General features: G+C 34.1%; 1 protein-coding gene across 30 annotated transcripts in view; it reads right to left on the bottom strand.

Annotated features, from left to right (window-relative positions):
- The window catches only part of FIP1L1 (factor interacting with PAPOLA and CPSF1), a 75,745-nt gene that overhangs the window by 25,463 nt on the left and 28,654 nt on the right, over positions 1 to 21,628 (bottom strand). For 16 of the 30 annotated variants that reach the window (XM_026508890.4, XM_026508892.4, XM_044387735.3 and 13 more), the window contains 3 exons: positions 17,574 to 17,681; positions 8,677 to 8,770; positions 6,871 to 7,027 (listed from right to left, as the gene is read on the bottom strand). In XM_026508890.4, the coding sequence (XP_026364675.1) occupies positions 6,871 to 7,027; positions 8,677 to 8,770; positions 17,574 to 17,681 (359 nt within the window). The remainder of the gene's footprint in view (positions 1 to 6,870; positions 7,028 to 8,676; positions 8,771 to 17,573; positions 17,682 to 21,628) is intronic. The other 14 variants (XM_044387740.3, XM_026508896.4, XM_044387738.3 and 11 more) reach the window with 1 other exon arrangement.

Below are 21,628 nucleotides of genomic sequence, written 5' to 3'. Positions count from 1 at the left end.
AAATCTAAATTAAAAGTCTATAATAAAATATTATATAGTTTGAACATAGTTTAAAAAAATAGTTCACAAACATTAAATTATTTAAAAAACAAGTAAGATAAGCCAGACACAGGACAAATAATGTAATGATTTCACTTATATGAAGTACCTACAATAGGCAAATTCATAAAGAAAGAATAGAGGCTACAGGAGCTGGGGGACAGGGTTAGGGTTACTGTTTAATGAGCAGAGTTTCATTATGGATAATAAAGTTTTAGGTATAGATCATAGTGATGGTTACACAACTTTGTCAATGTAGTTAATGCCAGTGAACTGTAGACTTACAGATGGTTAGAACAATAAATATTATGTATATTTTACCACAATAAAAAAGTACTATAAAATCAACTGCACTTTAACATGAATCTTCCAATTTTACAATTCTTCTTCCAATAAACATGTATATCACAACTGGTTTATTCAGTAAACAGACTTAACACAAATCAGGCAAACAGCAAATTCTCAGCTAACTGGATGTTTTTTAAAAAAAATCTGGTTCCTGCTCTTTATAAGCTCCAAAACTTCTCTACCCAGAAGTACATATGCATACACTTCAACATGAGGGAAAGAGTTACAAAAAAACAACAACTTTTAAAAGACACGTTATTGGGGTGAATATACACATAATGCCATGACTCAATTCAACATAGTTAACAAAACAGGCTTTTGGACAAAACCGCCTGCTGGCTCTCCTATTTTCCAGCTATTGCTTAAACTCTTTTAAGTCCCAGTTTCTCTTCTGTAATTAGAATAATGTCTATTTCAGTTGTTGTCAAGGATCACATTGAGTTAATATATGGAATGTGCTCAGAACAGTGCTTTCAACAATAAGTAAGCATTCAATAAATATTAGCTATTATTAGCTAGTATAAGTGACCCTTGAACAACAGGGGTTTGAACTGCACAGGTCCACTTATATGTGGATTTTCTTATAGTACAGACCTATAAATGCATTTTCTCTTCTTTATATTAACATTTTCTTTTTTCTAGATTACTTTATTCTAAGAATATAGTATATAATACACATAACATAAAAAATATGTTAACTGTTTATGTTATTAGGCTTCCAGTCAACAATGCGCTATCAGTAGAAAGTTTCTGGAAGGTCAAGGCATGTGTAGATTTTTGACTGCTTGGGGGGTTGCTGCCCCTAGCCCTGGTGTTTTTCAAGGGTCAACTGAATTTCTACTATTACTCATCGAAAGCATGAAGCCGTACTAATGTATTTCTGAAAAACTTAACACAATAGAAACTACTGAGTGGTTCATTAGGCGATGAAAATACCAAATTTTCTGAAAATTAAGAAAGATGTTGAATAATCGGTTTTCAAGCTACTGTTAGTATGGTAACAGAAAACCACATTAAATACCTCTTCATTTAAAAAAGCTACTCCAAATGTCACAAAAATAAACTTAGGACCAGAGATCCTTTACGTGTTTGCTGTATTCTCCAACATAAAACCTTCTCCGCTCTTGATACAAATCAATCGTGGCAAATATTTTGTTCCATTACTAACAAATTTTATGTACATTTGTAGATGTGTGGTTGGGGGGGGGTAGGAGGAAATACACCTCTCCTTGTCTGCTATTTGACAGTAAAAGTCCCTTGAATGCATGCAATCTCCATCCCCTCATCATGTTAAGGAGGTTATGGAGTAACTATCTACTTATGCAATGAGTCATACCTGGAAACCTCTAAGAGTTGACCATAAATTTTGTTCTCCAAGTCAAGGCATTTCTGAGAATGAATAATAATAGTTATGCTGGGATAGAAGGTATAAAGGAGGTTCCAGGCAAATCTGGACATATGGTCCTATTGGTGAAACAATCCTATTTATGAAAAAATTAGCACCCCAAAACATGGGTGTAATACATCATTACTCTATTTATCTCATCATATACAGGCCTATAGTCTTGAAGTGTAGGCATTTGAAAGCAAATGTTAACAAAGACAGCATTAAATTCTTTTAGTATTTCTCAAGAAAGCAAAAAGAAAACCTAAGGTTTCTCTAAGAAAAATGGAATACTTTTTAAGGCAAACTTCTAAAAGACTCCTGAGCCACAGCTTTCTTTCATTAGCTGCTTATGATTCTTAAGGTGATCTAAATTACAGCGAACTCCATAGAACATACTGTAATCATGTGGTTCTGTGGTAAATGGTAACTGAAAACGTGGCTTTAATCAAGGCCTATATTCAGTGGGTAAGGATCTATGTAGCCATACTGTTACGGAAAAGCTGAGGACCACTCTGATTATAACTGTGTGGCTGTACCAGCTGTCAATCTGAAAGTCTCTCTGGTGTTATGGACACAGAAACATGTTAACTCAAGCAGCTATCTTATTTAGGGAATGTCAAGTATACAAAAGATCTTTGTGATTAGCATTGTTGGGAAACACTGATGGAAATACAGACTACCTTCTCTCCCAACAGCTCACAGTAAAAGTAAGGAGTAATTCAGATTGTCTCAATTTACAAATAGCTGGTTTTAGTATGAACTGGATCTCCCTGCCACCAGCCAATATACCACAGTTAGATACTGCTTAAACCAGAATCAGAATTCATCTGAATCAGTATCCTTAAATGCTGACAGGACAGCATGGAAATTCTAAGAACAGGCCATCAAAAGAGATTTGGATAGGTATTTAAAATATGAAAAGCAAGTAGTTAGTTCACAGTTGACAGTACAGGCCTACCTCATTTTATTGCGCCCACTTTACTGCGCTCCATAGTTACTGTGTTTTTGTTTTTTAACAAATCGAAGGTTTGTGGCAACACTACTTCAGCAAGTCCATTAGAGTCATTTCCCAAGTGTTTGTAATTTCATGTCTTTGTGTCACAATTAAGGTAAACTGTCACAGTATTTCAAACTTTTTCCCTATTTTATTTGTTACGGTGATTTGTGATCAGTGATCTTTTGGTGGTACTGTTGTAATTGGTTTGGGACACCACAAACTCTAATCATATATAAGACGGCAAACTTAATTGATATATGTTGTTTGTATTCTGATTGCTTGACTAACCGACCACTGCCCCGTCTCCTTCTCTGGAGACACAATAACGAAATTAGGTCAATTAATAACCCGGCACTGGCCTCTAAGTGTTCAAGTGAAAGGAAGAGTCACACATCTCTCACTTTAAATCAAAAACTAGAAATGACTAAGTTTAGTAAGGAAGGCATGCCAAAAGCCGACTGGCTGTAAGGTAGGCCTCTTGCGACAGTCAAATAGTGAATGCAAAGGAAAAGTTCTTGAAGGAAATTAAAAGTGCTACTCCAGTAAACACACAACTGTTAAGAAAGCAAAACAGCCTTACTGCAAATACAGAAAGTCTGAGTGGTCTGGAGAGAAGACCAAACCAGCCACAATATCCCCTTAAGCCAAAGGCTAATCCAGAGCAAGGCCCCTATAACCCTCTTCTATTCTGTGAAGGCTGACAGAGGTGAGGAAGCTGTAGAAAAAAAGTGTGAACCTATCAGAGGCCGGTTCATGAGGTTTAAGGAAAGAAGCCATCTCCGTAACATAAAGTGCGAGGTGAAGCAGCAAGTGCTGAGAGAGAAGCTGCAAGTTCCCCAGGAGACCCAGCTAAGACCACTCATAAAGGTGGCCACACTAAACAACAGATCTTCATGTAGACAAAACAACCTCCTGTTGGAAGGAGATGCCATCGGGGACTTTCACAGCTGAAAAGAAGTCAAGGCCTGGCTTCAAAGTTTCAAAGGGCAGGCTGAATCTCTTCTGAGGGGCTAATGCAGCTGGTGACTTTAAGTTGAAGCTAATGCTCACCATCCTGAAAGTCCTAGGGCCCTTAAGAATTAGGCCAAATCCACTGTGCCTGTGCTCTATAAACGGAACAACAAAGCCGGGATGACAGCACATCTGTTTACAACATGGTTTACTGACGATTTTAAGCCCACTGCTGAGACTACTGCTCAGAAAAAAAGATTCCTTTCAAAATATTACTGCCCATCGACAATGCACCTGGTCACCTAAGAGCTCTCTCTCTGGTGGAGACATATAATGAGATTAATGTTTTCATGCCTCATAACAAAATATCCATCCTGCAGCCCATGGATCAAGGAGTCATTTTGACTTTCAAGTCTTATTATTGAAGAAATACATTTCATAAGACTACAGCTGCCACAGATAGTGACTCCTCTAATGGATCTGGGCAAAAAGCAAATTGAAAACCTTCTGGAAAGGCTTCATCACTCAAGATGTCATTAAGAATGTTCATGATTCATGGAGAAAGATCCAAATATCAACATTAACAGAAGTTTGGAAGAAGTGGATTCTAAACCTCGTGGAAGACTTTAAGGAGTTCAAGACTTCAGTGGAGGAAGTAACTACAGATGTGTTGGAAATAACAAGAGAACTAGAATGAGATTTGGAGCCTGAAGGCATGACTGAATTGTTGCAGGTTCATGATAAAACTAGGACAGATGAAGGGTTGCTTCCTATGGGTAAGCAAAGAAGGTGGTTTCTTGACATGGAACCTACTCCTGGTGAAGATGCTGGGAAGACTGTTGAAATGGCAAAAAAAAGGATTTAGAATATTACCTAGACTTAGCTGATAAAGCAGCAGCAGAGTCTGAGAGGACTAACTTCAATTTGGAAGGAAGTTCGGTGGATAAGATGCTATCAAACAACATCACTGCTACAGAGAAATCAATTGTTCGTGAAAGGAAGAGTCAACCTATGTGGCAAAGTACACTGCTGTCTTATTACAAGAAACTGCCACAGCCACCCCAACCTTCAGCAACCACCACCCTGATCAGTCAGCAGCCACCAACATCAAGGCAAAACCCCAAGGTCAGCAAAAAGATTATGACTCACTTAAAGCTCAGATGATGGTAAGCATTTTTTAGCAACAAAGTACTTTTTAGTTAAGGTATTAAGGTATTATTTTTTAGACATAATGCTACTGCACACTCAATACACTGTGGGAGAGTATAAACATAACTTTTATATGCACTGAGAAACCAAAATTTCATTGGATTCTTTTTATTGCAGTAGTCTAGAACTGTAGTATCTCTGAGGTAAGCCCATAAATAATAACTTAAACAACAAAAAAATAAGGAGTGTTACTCTATGGTATAATGCCATGGATATATGAACATTATTAAAAGATATTATCCTTAAAAACAGAAGTTATGTGGCAAAGAAATGGCGTAGTCTTGTCACTTTGGAAAAAAGCATACTTCCAGATAATGCCAGTGCCTCTAAGCAATATCCTATAGAGCTTCTAAATATTCTTATATACCAAAAAGGTATTTATTTCTTCACCATTTTTCATACCTTCTCTCTCTCACTCACTCATACCACTTACTCTCTCACAACAGCTAGTGCTGATTATGTAAACTTTTAGCAATCTGGTGATATACTATGCTAGTAATAAAAAAAAATTATTTTAAATCACCTTTAATACCTAGTTAAGTTAAAATAAGATTACCAAGCAATCTAGCGTAAGACTATTATCACATACATTGATTATCTTTAGTGTCATTAAATTCGTTCAGAATTAACTACTTCTACAGTTTATCATGTTCAGTAGACAAAGGACTCATCTATGAATCAGTAAGTCTTCATTCCCTTCCCTTTTCCTTTGGTTAATTCTCACCATATGAAAGACCCAAGAGTCGTAGGTCCAATCACAACGGTTTATGCTCCAGAACAAGAAATTTGTCGAATTTTAGAAATAATGTTGTCTGTAGTAAGCACCTCCAACCTATCCAGTCTTCTCTTTCCTCTGTTTTTGAGACAATAGTTTCTAAAACCAGTTGTTTTTCATAATAATTCTTATCCTTTTTGAAGATAAAAGTGACAAATGGAAGGGAATCAAAGGTGTTGTGGCTACAGGGCCAATGCAACAGTTGACATTTAGAGACCAAGGATGAATACTAGAGGGAAAGACCACTCAGACCCTTTATTTGCCTAGGTACTCTGATCACAATTGGCATCTTAAAACAAGCACGGCTTTCTCAAAATGACTGAGTGAACATGGCCCTTTAGTATGAACTGATTTCATTAAAAGAAAGCAAATTTTAGCATATCACACACATGTAGTTATAATTAGGACCAGGAGCTAGTTTTTATCATTTATTATTGGCAGTCTCTGTAGGAAGAAAGTAATTATTATCTCAATCAATCTTGTTAGTTTCATTAAAAACTGATTAAGGGGAATAAATATTGGAAGCTTACTGCGAATAAAGTAACAAAGGCCACTGGGTGTAAGATTGAAAATATAAAATTTAGGGATTACTTGTAAATTTTTTCTATTGCCACCAATAAAATAATAAATAATCAAAAGTGGCTCAAAATATGATAGAAATTTAATTTTCTGTGTTGTTTAAAAGAAGTTTAAGTACCAGGTACCTGGCACCCAGAAGCAGTCTCCTAAAAGGAAACCAGTATGCAAAGATGACCAGACTGAGATTTTCACTTCACAGGTTCTATTTTTTTAAACCTACTCCAATTCTAAAAGTATCTCTAAAACATTTTTCAAACCAAGTTAACATGGTTTACAATTCAGTATGGATTTATATGTATATAATTAGCAACTTCAGTGATCACTATCATACTCTTAGATCACAATGTTAATATCTGTCCATTCTTCTCTATTTTAGTATATTCTCTTTGCTATGCTGAAATGTACATATAGTTGTTTCACTGTGAATCTACTGAAGATTTAACATAGTAAGTTTCCTACCTATTAATTTTAATGCAGTATAATCAATGCAGATTTTATTTTCAAATACGTATTTTAATTGTTATAATTAAAAATAAACTCACGATTATTTTTTTTCCAAAATCAAATGTCTTATTTACTATTTACCTGGTGGTGGAATCAGAGGTGGAGCAGTGCTGACAGTTGGAGGAGGTGGAAGAAACGGAGGAGGTGGAAGGTGAGTGGGAGGAGCTCCTGGGGGGAAAAATGGAGGTGGTTTGCTAAAATTGTTGTCTACTTCAGTAGCAGATCTTTCAGAAAGGACCTAAAATTAAAGCATAGTTAATTTTAAAAAATGAATAAATTAAAAGCTCAGTAAATTCATTTAAGAAATGAAATAAAAAGCTTTATTTGCATACACATATTTTGGGGCGGTAGAAGTAATTTTTTCCATGTGTGTGATATGTGTGTATATTTACAGATGTGAGTATATACTCATACACACTCTTTAAGATGTCCATATACAAAGCCTAGAAAAAATGACTGAATCATTACCCAAAAAAAGTAGTAAGAAATAATAAAAACATTCTAAACAAGAGTACTTCTAAACATAAATACAATATAATGAGTATTATCTTTGTTACCCAACCAAGTTACAGTACTCAAATTAAGGCAATGTAATCATTAGTCACAAATACCAGCATTAAGAAATTAACATGGCAGCAGAAACAGGCATCCACTGTACTAGGCCTTGTCATCATCAGGTTGCATGCATTAACAGGGTGCAAGTAAACAGGCAGCCAGATATATAAATAACTTTTTCATGTGAGTCTTGTAACTTTAACAAGGGTTTATACTTGAAAAGTAAATGTGTTTACAAATTCTGATCTGTGTAAACAGGTAAGGGGCAGGGAGCAAACCTACAGGAGTGACACACAGAAATCTGGATTTTTGTTAAGGCTCCCTCAGGGATTCTGATGTACAAACACATTTAGGAAACAGCAGAAACAGGCAACATAATGTTGTACATTTAATGTATACTTCTAAATTCTTCGCTGGTTAAATATGATTATATTTAAACATATAATCCCTGTTTTAATCAACTTTTCCTACATTTAAGTGATTTTTGTAATGCTTATGCTGATAAGCTATTTTTTAAAGTAGGGAACAGAATTATTTTAAGAAATTATGGCATTTTAATGCTGGGGGAAAGAAAAGAGGGCTACCTTCCAGTTTAGAAATGATTTACCCTTACACATGCTAAAAAGAAAAAAAGATTAATTTATTAAAAGTAATGAGAATCAAAACACTTTGACATTTTTTTAAGGTACTCAGGAAGAGGTAATAATAAAAAATAGTAATGATCAAGTTAAGAACTGAAAAGTCTCAGTTACTAAAGTTCTAACTTGAATCCAAGTTACTAATATCTCCTTCATTCTTTCACTTGAAAAAAAGCAAATCTACTTCCTCCAAAAATGACATGTTAAATTATGGTATATCCATATAATGAAACTATCATGAAGGAATTTTAAATATTTTTAAGAATATGGATAATGAAAATGATAATTTAAAAAAAAGATACACAAAAAATCATAAAGTATATTAATCTTGTTTGGTGACAAGGAAGAGATGTACCAGAGTGTTAAGAGTGGTTATCTTTAGATGTTAGTACTGGTGGTTTTATTTTCTTCTTTACACTTTTTTCATATTTTCCCTTTTTTGGTCCAATTAACCTACATATTATGTTTACAGCAAAGGAAAAGAAATCTTACTAAAAAAGATCCAGAGATGATAAATTCTAATTGGAATAGCTTTTATAATAAAAGGGTGATTGATTCCATATTTTAAATCTCTTTGTAGCACCTAAAATACCAAGCATATAGCATAGCACTATAAATGCATATTGAATAAATTAAGTTAGAATATGGATGTAATCCTTTAGTTTAAAAATTAATAATTCTTAAAATACAAAACCTGTATGTTGCTGTTTTCATTTGCCCGTCGCCTTCCTTCAACTCGGCTAATTGTTATAGTCTGACCAATAACATCAATTGCCCCAGGTAATCTCCTGTAAATAGAAATTGAATCAATTCAGTTTCACCTAATTAGATGTTTGAAAAATAACACAAATATTAGGTGAGAAATGAAATCTAAGACCTTTTGCAATGTACTTTAAAATAAAACCAGATAACAACACACACTTAAAAAAAAAATTCACTAAGTTAGATCTCACTACTTTGTACAGTCATAAAAGCTAAGCTTTATTAGTGAGCTGGAACCAATGTATCCAATAATGATCATGTTAAATTTCAGTATTTTATAGGTTTTTCTTTTAAATTTACTATTTTTAATAGTCTCCAATTAAATTTATCTTTGTGGAACTGAATCAGGTAGCAAATGCTAAGCAAATGGAAATAAAAATTTTGGCAGCTATAATTACAAAACATATTAGTTCTATTACAGAAACTTAAAAAATTCCCCCAAAAGACTTGAAAAGAAATAATGCTCATTTTGATACACACTGTATTTTACTTAGTGTTTTATTCCAAGCATTAGAAAGCATAAAATGGGATCCAGTTTTCCATTTCTGATAACTTGCCTTTAAATAGAAAATTTTAAATATTTAAAAGCCTGCCCCACTCCAATTGTATTTATAATCCATTAAAGTTTAATTATATGAGTAGACGGAAAAATAGTCTACCACAAAATGCTGCAAATTTAATTAGAGAAACTAGTAAGTTAAATTTTAAAAAATAATGTTAAAAGCCAGTTAGTAGTTAAGGATTTTATGAAAGTATATATGCTTAACGAGATAAAGAAGTCACCTGAAGGAAGAGGCAATGAAAAAATGGATGCAAATTAAATGTATTTCTCTTCATCTCTTAGTTCAGAACACTTCTGCCTTTAAAAACTTCAGAGAAATATTATACCTAAACCTCGTAAGAAGCCTTCACTTAACAAATTACTATATACTTGTTAGAGATGTTAAAGCTACGGCTCATAGTGATGTAACTGACATCGGTAATAATTAAATGGCAAAACTAACTTTCAAATCCAAGTCTTTCCGATTCCAAAGCCTACAGAACCCTTCCCTCGAGCTACGCCGCCTCCTAACAAGATAACTTGCTTTTGAGACATTTAAGACTCTTAAAAATCAAGAACTAGTGAAAGTTTGCCTCAAGTGAACCTTGAGAAACCCCATAATTTTATGTTCACAAAAACAAAGACAGCCCTATAAAAGTACATAATAGCATTTGAAATGTCTTCAACTACATAGTCCATTCCTACTTATCACCTTGCCCACTTTAGACTTCTGTTCTATATAATTCTAATAGAATTTTTTAAAAAGTTCACGCTTTTCTAATTTTATCCCCAGGTCAGTGACTTCCCAGATTTTCTCATGATCTCAAAGAGAAAAGATGATTTTTAACTTAACTCGTGCCCTTCGATATAGATGGCAACTATCCTAACATTCACACATGAGAAAAATCCAAATACCTCAGACATAAAACAAATATTGCTCCAATTTTTCCCCTAAAACTTAAAACAATTACAAAGCTATGACCACTGTAACTTCATATCAAAGCAGATGCCATCGGTCCTCAGATATCTACACATATCTCAGATTCCAACATCCTGACAGCTAGCTATAGGTGTATATTCTGAGGCCACAATTTCCCCTCACCTTTTACTGCTACTTAGACTTCACTGTGAAAATCTTTACCTCTATTTCCTATTCCACTCTTTTCTGTTCCTGACTGCTGCATTCTCCCCTCTCCATCTTTTAAAATTTATTCTCCTCAGGAACAAATTCTCGCAAATGTATTTGGATTTGTAATTTCTCCAAATTGTTAAAGTAGCAAAACTTAAATCTAGATCTAACACTCTAATGTCTGTGCCCAAACGAAAGATTTCTATATACCCTGGATTTCTAAAGACTTCTGCTTTCAAATATTCTGGGACACATGAGAGTACTCATTCCTTAAAGTTTATCTTAAATATGGTCAGAGAAGTCTAATTTTTCAACTTTAAATGGATTACTCACTGAAGATTCAAGTGGCAAATACTAAGCTTCTAAAAATATACACATGAAAAACCAGCCTTAACAAATGTGCATCAGTAGAGGGAATACAGAAAATGCAATTTCCACAATAACAACACCTCTTTGTCCAGGGATTTTCACCACACAAACTGATTTACCTTAATCAGAAATGTGAACTTTACCATTTTGTTCAGAAATATATGACAAGATACATAAGCATATACCAAAGTAACAAAAAGTACATAATAATTAAGAGATGAGTAATTAACAATCTGTTATTCTGATGCCACATTATGTAAAATGATGTTGAACCATATTATTCTGAAAATTTTTAACGAACCACTTTTTATTTCAATGCATAAAAAGATTTAATAGAGCTTCACTATAAGGATCTACTGTACCCTGAGTTTCCACATAGCACAAGTTTACCTGGACTTGCTTACACATTTGTTCAGTAAGGCAGATAGCTAATGTAGCTATCAAGATTCTCTTCTCTATACTGGACGGTAAAAAGCTGAAGAGACAGAAACTAACCACAATGGATATCTGAAGTCTCATTAATCTACAAGCTTAATACAGGCAGTGGATGTTCACAAGAGCCTCTACCTTTCATGAATATGAAAATATCTCTGAAATTATAACGTAATTAAATTAAAATGATATATTTTGGTGATTCTGATGTAAGCCGCTTACAAAGATACAACAAAACTTTAAAAGTGACAAAATTAGGACCAAGGGAAGAGAAAGAATTAGTTACTAATCTTTTGTCACAAATTTATTACTGAGCTTCTCATTTTTTAACAGCCAAAATAAAGGACACCATTAATAACAAAAGTCTTGATGTGTGTAAGATAAAAACAAAGCATTAGCTCTAAAGATGGCATTTCCTGGTAATAATAGCTAGTGTTTACTGAGCACCTACTATGTGCTAGGAAAGCACTATTCTAAGCACTTTATATGCATTTACTCTTCATAATAACCCTATTAGGTAGCAACTATTATTCCCATTTTCCAGATGAAAATAAAGAGAAAAAAATTTCTCCTGAGTCCATGTTAAGACAAAGTAGGATACAGTTTTCAAACACTTTTGACCTCAAAATACAGTTATTTAAGAAACACATTTTGCACAGCAATCCAGTAAACATATATAAACAACTGAAAGCTTCATGAAACAATACTTACACTTATTATAAAGGAAAGAGTAACGTTAAAATCAAACATGATTTATTAGTATTCAATATCACACACAAAAAAGCAAAATAAACAATACAAAACCATGAAATATGTGGTGGCTGAGACCATGAAATTAATTTCACACCCATCACTAAGGGACTGCAATCTCACGCTGTGAAAAACACTGAAATAGGGACAAAGTCTCCAATATTACTACAACGAAAGTGTAAGTGAATTTCACAGAGCTGTTTCTCAAAATGTTCCTCGATATTGGGTGAACTGTAACAATGCACAATTCAATAAAAGTAATTTAATCAAGCGAGCAAAACAACACTGAGTACATGCCCTCTTGATAAAGACTTGATCTCAAGATTTAACTTTTTTTTAAAAAAAGATTTTATTTATTTATTTTTGAGAGAGACAGAGAGAGCGAGCGGGCATGACTGGGGGAAGAGGGAGAGGGAAAATCAGACTCCTTGATGAGCAAGGAGCCCAACATGGGACTGGATCCCAGAACATGACGGGAGCTGAAGGCAGATGCTTAACTGACTGAGCCACCCAAGCTCCTGGGTTCAACTATACTTTTGAGCAAGAATCCTTAACTAGCATACATGGGATACTGAGGGGTCAGGAGGTTCCTCAACTTCAATATATGCATGTGTATACATGTATTTTTCAGGCATAAGAGACAATAGTTGGCAGCAAATTTTCAAAGGGGTTACTGCTTCAAAATTCTCAATCACTATTCTGAAAGAATGAATGAATCACATATCCTTGAAGAAATCTATGCATGTTTCTCACAAAAGAGCTCCTAATAAGAACTGCACAGCAACAGCAACAGTTCAAGGATTCAATCTCTAGGGAAAAATCTAGAGGTAACTATTAAATATTCCCAAGTTAAGACAGATGCACTAGGATCACTGTCTAACTCAGGTCATACAGCTAAGTAGATGCCTGTAACAATTCTGCCAAGGACATCGGTATAACATCTTTTAAGTTACTGTAGGAAAGAGATAAGCCTTGAAAGACATGTAGAATGGATTTAGCCATGTAGGACAGGGAGGGAGTACATTTTAAATGGAGGGAAGAACATGAGCAGAGAAAGTATGTAAGGAAAATAACATGTGCAGGATTCTAATTTCCAGTTTGGCAAATATACTAACCACCAATCTGTATGCAACAGAAACAGCATGATACACCTTTGATATTGGCTACCAACAAAAAGACTTTCAAAGAAGCAGAAAATATAAATTAAATGAGACTCACACAGAAGAAAAAGCTCTATAAGGTTATAAAATGCTATGCAAACATCAGTTCCATCCTACTAAATTTATCATTTTTACCTCATATTCCAAGGTGATCACTAAATATTTGATTAATAACCAATTGATAATCTTTATGCCAAGCCAGAATTCCACCTCTCAATCAGTGGTTCTCAAAGCTTCCTACACATCAGAATCATCTGAGAGCTTTTAAGAATCCCAATGCCCAGAGTATACACCAGATTATTTAATTCAGTGTCCAGGGCCTAAGTATCCGTAATTTTTTGAAGCTTCCCAGGTAATTCCAATACATAGCCAAAGTTGAGGACTACAACTAAAGGCACGCCCAAGGAAGACACTTATATTGTATTTTCTTCTAGAAGGAATTTGAAGTAGTTGATAAAAATTAATACTTAACTCCTTATTACTCAACAAATATAGTCATACCTACCAAGGCCTGATAACTAAGGTAATGTCATTCACTGCATATATATTTTTATACTGATAAATTCTGAGTTTTGTGGAGTCACACAGGACTGCCTCTAATACTTTTTCTTTTACCTTCACAAGCACAAGAATACTTTTTTCTATGATGAACAGTTTATAAAGACAACTTAATGTATTCTATTTTTCAAGTGAAGATCAATAAAAAATGCGGTCTTAAAAAATAATAAATGTCCAAAATAAAAATCACAGAATTTAAAACTGTTTTCAGAGCATGTAATTTATTGTCTATCAGTACTACTATTAAAGAGACTACGGTGGGAGCAGAGATCCAAAGGGAACTCTTACTGGGTACCCTGCAACAGGTGCTTTTGCAGCCATAGAAGCCATTTAATCCACAAGTACTTAGTGTAAGTCCAATTAGTTTCATTTTCACAGATATAGAAAAAGGCTCTTTTGTGACGTAAAGTGCCAGTACCAAGATTCAGGCTCAGGTATGACTATAAAGTTTACTTCTTTTACAAAGTGTTTTCCATGCTAATTCTCTGGGGCCTGAATTTTTTAAATGTTGTTACTTTTTAAAACTATCTTGAAGGCTTAAAGGTGAACTATGCTAAAATTTGACTCACTAGAGGACATAAATCTGTTCATTAGGGAAGCCAAATTTACTCACTTTTGTGCAGAGCTTGAGAAAAAGGATAACCTGCCATACTTTTGTTTAATTTCATGTTTTAAATACAGGAAAAGATACCATTCTACAGGGAATCTTTTAAAATAAAGGCCTTCATATGTCCAATCACATAAAATCTTACATAATACAGCAACCCACATTCAGAGTGCTCGGTCAAATGCCATGAAGGTACAGGTACATCTTTTCAGTATATTACTTCATCAAGACATAATAATAAGTAGTGAAAGAACAAATGAAGAGGTCAATCTTAGATTGAATGTCCATTTAACATCCAATCTGTTATAAGAAATGCAAGCAGGTTTAAATATTTTAGCGATTCTACATTAAGCAATTTTCACTATTCGTCTTTCAAGAGTCTGGTTAAAAAGCATTAATACTAAAAAACAAGCTTAGTGGGACAACCTAGAATTTGAAACTAATTACCTGACAAAATTCAATCTTATAAAATGGAAACAAAACACACAAACTGGACATTAGGATAAGATTACAGCAATCATCCACATTGCCAACTTCAATTTTCTGTGTTCATTAAAACTGCTTTATTCTTCTACTAATTGGCTTAGTATCACAAATCTGAATTTATGAAACAAACTTGTATCAATAAAATGTCCTTGTTACACACATATAGTTAGCTTGAAGAGTACTATTTATCAAAAGTTGGAAGAACACTATATTATATAAATTAATAGGAACACACATGAGATAAGAAGTCTGAGTCTCCAAATAACTTACAATAAGGATTGCAACCACTGTTTAATTGCTCTTTACAAAGAGATTTAAGCCATCTTCCAAAAAAACCCCTACCTACATTTCTGTTAACTACAAAAGCTAGCATCTCATTTTTTATCCTGTAAGGGTATGTATGTATGTGACCACATATATACATGCACACATACACCATTCGAAAGGAGAACAATAGCTTTTATCTAGAGTTTTTTCTTTTGAATTTTCAAAAGCACAAAATATATACTGAAAATAGTGTCAAATTTCCTACTACTTACATTCCGAGACCAATCACAATGTCAGAATGGGAGCTTTCTGTGTTTCCGAAGCAAAATTTAGGAGGTGGGGGAGTAATAGTATAAACACTGAGATAGATCATTTTCAGTTATGAGAACTAATATGGTCTCTATAAGCTAATTATCCTATTTCGAGAAATAAACCATTATATCAAAAGCACAACTATTTTAAGTAAAAAAATTCTGTCAAATGATTGATATAAAAAGGAATTTCAGATATTGACATAGTAGCAAAAGAACCATATATAAAGTTTTAAATTGCATTAAAAATAAGTGATTCAAGTATTTCTGCGCCTTTGCTTATGAAAATCAATTTGCCTTAACTGCAGGTACTAACAGGCAGAGAATCTGGAATAAATGCCCTACTTTCTCAGATCTCCTTTTCCATGTAAACTAGGGACTAGCCAGAAAATAAAGACTCTCATGATTGAAAGGGCCTTCCTGATAACACAGTCCAGCCTGTCATGTTAAAAATGTACAGACGCCTAGAGATTTTAGGGAACTATCCTAAATTCACACAGGCACAAAACCAAACCTAGTGTTCAAATCTAGTACTTATGCCATGAAACTGCTGTAAGTTTAAAAAAGTAGTTATTCTTTATCTACAAAAATGGCTACTGATACATTTCAACAACAGAACAATGAAAATGAAAGTTCTTATCATCTGGCCCTTTTGGGATCAATAAACAGGCTGTCCAGATTGCTGGCCAGGTTAAATATAAATCTAAGAGTTTCTCTATGCACTGTATGCTATAATAACCAAGCTAATTATTATACAGAAATTACATTATTAGCACTCCTGTTAAACTTTAGGGTTTCACAGAAATATTAAACATGAAAAGATTCACAGACTCCATTCCGCACTTTCAGATCTAACTTTATTTAAAATAACTCTTGAAATTTCTACAGGTGCTTCAGGAATTGTAGTTTTAAAAACTAAGATCAATATCGTACAATATTATGAAAAACGTCAATGAGTACACTTTTAAAATAGTAAGATATGCAAATTTTCATTCTATACCCTGTTAAAGCAACACATGCAACTGAGACTATTCTAAGAATATAGATAATATATTTCTATCTGCATTAATTACTGTATTTCTAGTTTGGATATTCTTTAAAAAAGTCAAGATATTTTTGACTTTGAGATGAATAGCCACTTTTGAGAATGACTAAGCTTATTCTCTCCTAGTAAGAGATCCTATCAAAGCCAACTTGACTAGAAATCCTTACTATCCGTGGAGAATATATAATAAAGACCCCAAAGAAAAGGAAATTTAAGAAAATAAAATTTTGATAGTGTTTCCTTCCTTTGCCTTTCTCTTAGTTGTTATGATCAAAGATATCTGATAACTTACACATCTAAATGAAAATATTTAAAAGCACATAATTTAGCATCAACCTGCCCAGGAAGAAAGCTTAAAATGCTGTAACGAACGCAAACAAAATATCACCCCCATACCATCACTGTTTAAAACTTTAAATGGCAGATTAGGGAGGTACCTAAGTCTACATGTCCAAGTCAAGCAACCTGTTAATTGCTCAGACTGATTACTATTTGCAATGCACTATCCTATCTAATCTATCTGCTTCTCATTACATCCCTTGGGGTAGAAATTATTATTCCCATGTTACAGGCTCAGAGAGTATACAGTACCCACCCAAGGCTGCATGCTTTGTAACTCTAAGATTCAGAACACAAACCATAATTCTGCAGAGGTGAATCAGAAGTAAAAGCACAGTAACAACAAAGGAGATGGAACTTCCTAAGACAGCTGGTAGACTCAATGAAATGGCTGCTTTATGCACTGTACTTGAGATAAAACATTTGGAAAGATTCAGTGTAGTTCAATTTTATATAGGTTCTAAATACTAACTCAGAAGGCTAAATTTTATTCAACAAATAATGAGAAACACCCAGGGATTTAATAGGGTGTGATATGAGAAAAAAGAATTAAACCTGCAGCAGTAGGGAGGAAAAAACGTTTATCGAGGTCCCATTAGCATGGTTCCATGCAATTTATAATGTAGTATAAAAAGCCAGAGAAATGATAGGCAAGGTGTGAGGTGACAGGGCCTGACTCATGATTTTTAAAACCCTCATTTCTATAATGAAAAAGCATAATTGAGGGGGTAAAAATATGGTACAATCTAATCAAAATTTATTATCTTATTACTAGACAAAACAACACTGATGATCTAAACATCAGGGAGTAGCCAATGTTTAAAAACAGCCTTACCTTAGGTCGGGTGATTCGGCCCTCCCATACCGGTCCTGCCACTTCCCAACGCTGGAATTGGCTTTTCTGGAGGCAGTACTTGTCTGAGACTGAGAAGAGGTGCTGTTTCTGGTGAGATAAATTTTCTATGTTTTTTCTTACATATTGTTGTCTCTGACCCCCCTTGTTCTTTTTTTTCTTTTCTTTGACATACTTTGTCTAAAGTCCTTTAGCATGTTCCTATTATATCATTCTCTTCAAGTCTCTGTGGTACTAAAACTGCTAGTAGGTATTTAAATATAAATGTGTCATCAACATTTTATTAACTCCAGAATATTTTTAGAAATCTTTTTCAATATGATGTCAAAATGCACAATAAGAACCAAGGGCTTATCAGGTTATAATATATTATCAAGAAATAACTTTCTGTGCTTTTATGAGTAACATTAACTTTTGTGGTTTCACAAAACCTTATTCAAAACTTTGGTATTTCTCTCCTATATTCTTTCAATAACAGGTACAAACAGTGTACCAGCTAACAGTAACACTCTGATGTGTTTTGTAAAACCTACACTATATATATTTCATAAAAATTCCATTTCAAAATAACTCCTTCAAAATAAAATTCGAAAGAAAGTTAATTTTATTCATAGTGACATACTCCATAAAAAGTTCAGCTATTTACACTCTTGCCAGTCCTTTAAAGGACTAATAAGACACTTTTTCGATGGGAAAATTTTTCTATAGGAAAAATATATATGTTTATGTGTCTGCTTATTTATGTAAAAAAAAAAACGATGGAAGAATAAGCTAGAAACTAGATAAAGAAATTGGGGGAAGAGTGACAAATCTGAGTATACTTGGAACTCTGTTAAATGTTTTATATGTGCAAAAAATAAATCAATAAACATGGAGGAAAAGAAAAGCTGAACACAAACAGAAACAATGGATCAAATTATACTTTTAATGATTAATATAACCACTCTGAAGGAAACTTCTGAATATGATGACTATATACCCTCAGCCTGGGGAAAAAAAGGAAAAGAAAAAAATAATTCCAAAGAAATCTTGAATTCTACTTAATAGGTTTGGTTTTCATAATGGCAGGTGAAGTCCTAATCTATTCTATGTGTATTTTTAGGATTAAACAAGTACATACACTGAAGTTGTTGGGAACTAGGTTCTCAATGCGGTAAAACGGTAAAAGATGCAAGATGGAAAAAGGAAATGTAAGTAGAAACCTGTGGTGTCAAATGTGAAATAAAAGAAACATGATGACTGCATGATTAAAATTATACATAAGACAATTTCATATTGAAATTGTTTTCTCCCAGCTGAAAAAGCCTAGAAACAGTGGCACTCCAACAGCAATGAGCTAACTGGTGCCAAGATCTTGGTTTCTAATCATCATTTCCCACTAAAAGGCATCAAGGTGCTTTCGAGAAACGGTTGCTTCCAGGGAGGGGCAGAGAAAGCACAAGATAAGCCAAGAACATCTGGTAAAGCTAGAAAGTAAAAAAAAAAAATCCTCAAAAACAACAACAACAAAAAAACACGATGGGGAAAAATTAAAAGGTCACAGGAGCCACTCTGAAGAGACTGCCACAGAGCAAGTCTGGAACACTCTGAGCATCGATATGAATTACAGTATATATAAGTCATGCAGATATAGCTTATATACTACATATACAAATAAACCATATTTATAAGCCATAATCCCACAAATAAAATAAAAACTAATGAGTCTAGCTGATAATAAATAAGTGGAGGAGGTGGAAAGCTCATTTTTAAAGGAGAATGCCAACTAATTAATGTAAGAAAAATAACAGAGTTAGATAATCACTATTTTACAGCCATTATAGTAGTAACGGGAGAAAGCCAAAATCATCAATGGATACTAAAATTCTTGGGAAGTTTAAGAAGAAATAGGATAGATACAGTTTCCTCACAGATTACTTATTAAATACAAAGAGTAAAAATAGTAAACTCTGCAGTACAGAAACCCAAAGAACACCATCACAACTAAATGACTAAAGTTACCATCACTAATAATGGGGCAAAATGACATCATCTACCTTCAGGCTGATGCACTGAGGACACAACATCACTAATGTAGTCTCCTGCCTAAAAAGCAGAACCTGAATCCAACAAAGAGGAAACATCAGGCAAACTCCAACTGAGGGATGATTTACAAAACAAATGGACTGTACTCATCAAAATCCAATACAAAGACAATACAAAGAATGTCTGAGAAACTGTCTCAGATTAAAGAATAAAGAGATAAAAGAGTTAATTATAATGGATGATCCTGGACTGAATCCTAAATCAAGAAAAGAACTTCCATGAAAGACATTACTGAAATAATTAGCTATATTTATGGTTTGTGTATTAATGTACTGGCTCATTAGATTTTCTCACTTTGATAACTATGTCCTATGATTACATAACAGAATGTCCTTGTTCTTACTTGAAGTATTTAGAGGTTGAAGGGGCACGATGTTCACAATTAATAAATGGTTCAAAAAGGAAAATATTTTTGGGAAATTATAAAGCAAACATGGCCAAATGTTAACAACTGGAGAATTTGGATGAAATATACATAAGTGTTCAGCTTGTGAAAATGTATCAAGCTGTACATTCTTGACATAATACAAAAACTTTTAAAGATTAAGCAAAACATTCTGATATATTAAACATTAACATTTTACTCAAGTATGCCAATTTGCTTGGCAATAAAGAAAGTTAGAAACCTAGCATTTCTACTGATAAAGTACAAAGAACCAATAAAAAAAGTTCTGTGCAAAAATACCAACAGTCATCTACACATTAATAAGGCAATCTAAGATTTTTAAACAAAGGAAATACAGTGGTAAGGTCAGTAGTACAGCTCATTACTATTTGTTGTGTAGTTTCTATTATGTCTTAAGTGACATTCCTGTCTTTTCCCTAAAGTCAAAAAATTTTACTTTCAAACATGTCTCTCTAACCTCCATAAATACAAAGACTAAAACAGTAAAAACACAAATAATTATTTAGGGGAAATACTTCACAATGAACAAAAGTATGCTTTTGATCAAGATGAACCCAGAAGGGGCTCCTGGGTGGCACAGCGGTTAAGCGTCTGCCTTCGGCTCAGGGCGTGATCCCATCGTTGTGGGATCGAGCCCCACGTCAGGCTCCTCCGCTGTGAGCCTGCTTCTTCCTCTCCCACTCCCCCTGCTTGTGTTCCCTCTCTCGCTGGCTGTCTCTATCTCTGTCGAATAAATAAATAAAATCTTTAAAAAAAAAAAAAAAAGATGAACCCAGAAAACAAAGTTTCCTAATGAGCAATGGGTTATATTACTCTTTATATCAAAAAGTGACAATATTGACATGTTGGGTGTGTTTCTATAGATTATGGTGGCAATTAATCCACTTTTTTGGTAGTAGTGGTAGATCTGCTAACGTTTCTATCATTTCTTTACTTCCTTTTTACTGTCCCCTAGAAGCCAGTATTCTCCATCTCTTTCAATCCATGGTCATCCATCATTATAATCACTTCAAGGACCCTCTCACCTTTCTTGCTCCTTTGTCATATTTCCCTGGTATAACTGTAACCCCTGTTAAATCCAACTCTAGCTAATCTTCACAAACATATGAACACCTGACAAGGGCAGGAGAAACATACCCAAGCAAGCTGATTGGTCTCATTTTAAACCCATAGCCATTAACCTCCAAAACGTTGGAAATGTACCGTCTCTCTCCCTGTGTCAATATTTCACTCTACTAATTCATTCCCAACAACATAAAAATGCTGTAATTTCTCCCATTTTGAAAAACAGCCTTCTCTCGATGGCACGTTTCTCTCCCAGTGGTGCCTAGCCATCCTACTCCTTTCCCCCTATTTCATTCACACACCTCTAAATGAGTATTTCAGAATTTCTCTTCTCTTCTCAAACATTCAACACCCACTTCCACATATCCTCACATTCACCAATAAGTTGGCATCCTGTGTGCTGGGAAAAACTGAAGCTATCAGAAGAGAGCGGTCAGTTGCTCCTATCAATATTATCTTACCCACCACCCTTCACTGTGTC

The sequence above is a fragment of the Ursus arctos genome, unplaced genomic scaffold (assembly GCF_023065955.2).
Source record: "Ursus arctos isolate Adak ecotype North America unplaced genomic scaffold, UrsArc2.0 scaffold_9, whole genome shotgun sequence".
NCBI classification, from domain to species: Eukaryota; Metazoa; Chordata; class Mammalia; order Carnivora; family Ursidae; genus Ursus; species Ursus arctos.
Note: the sequence above shows the minus strand (reverse complement) of the source record. Positions and strands in the feature narration are given on the sequence as shown.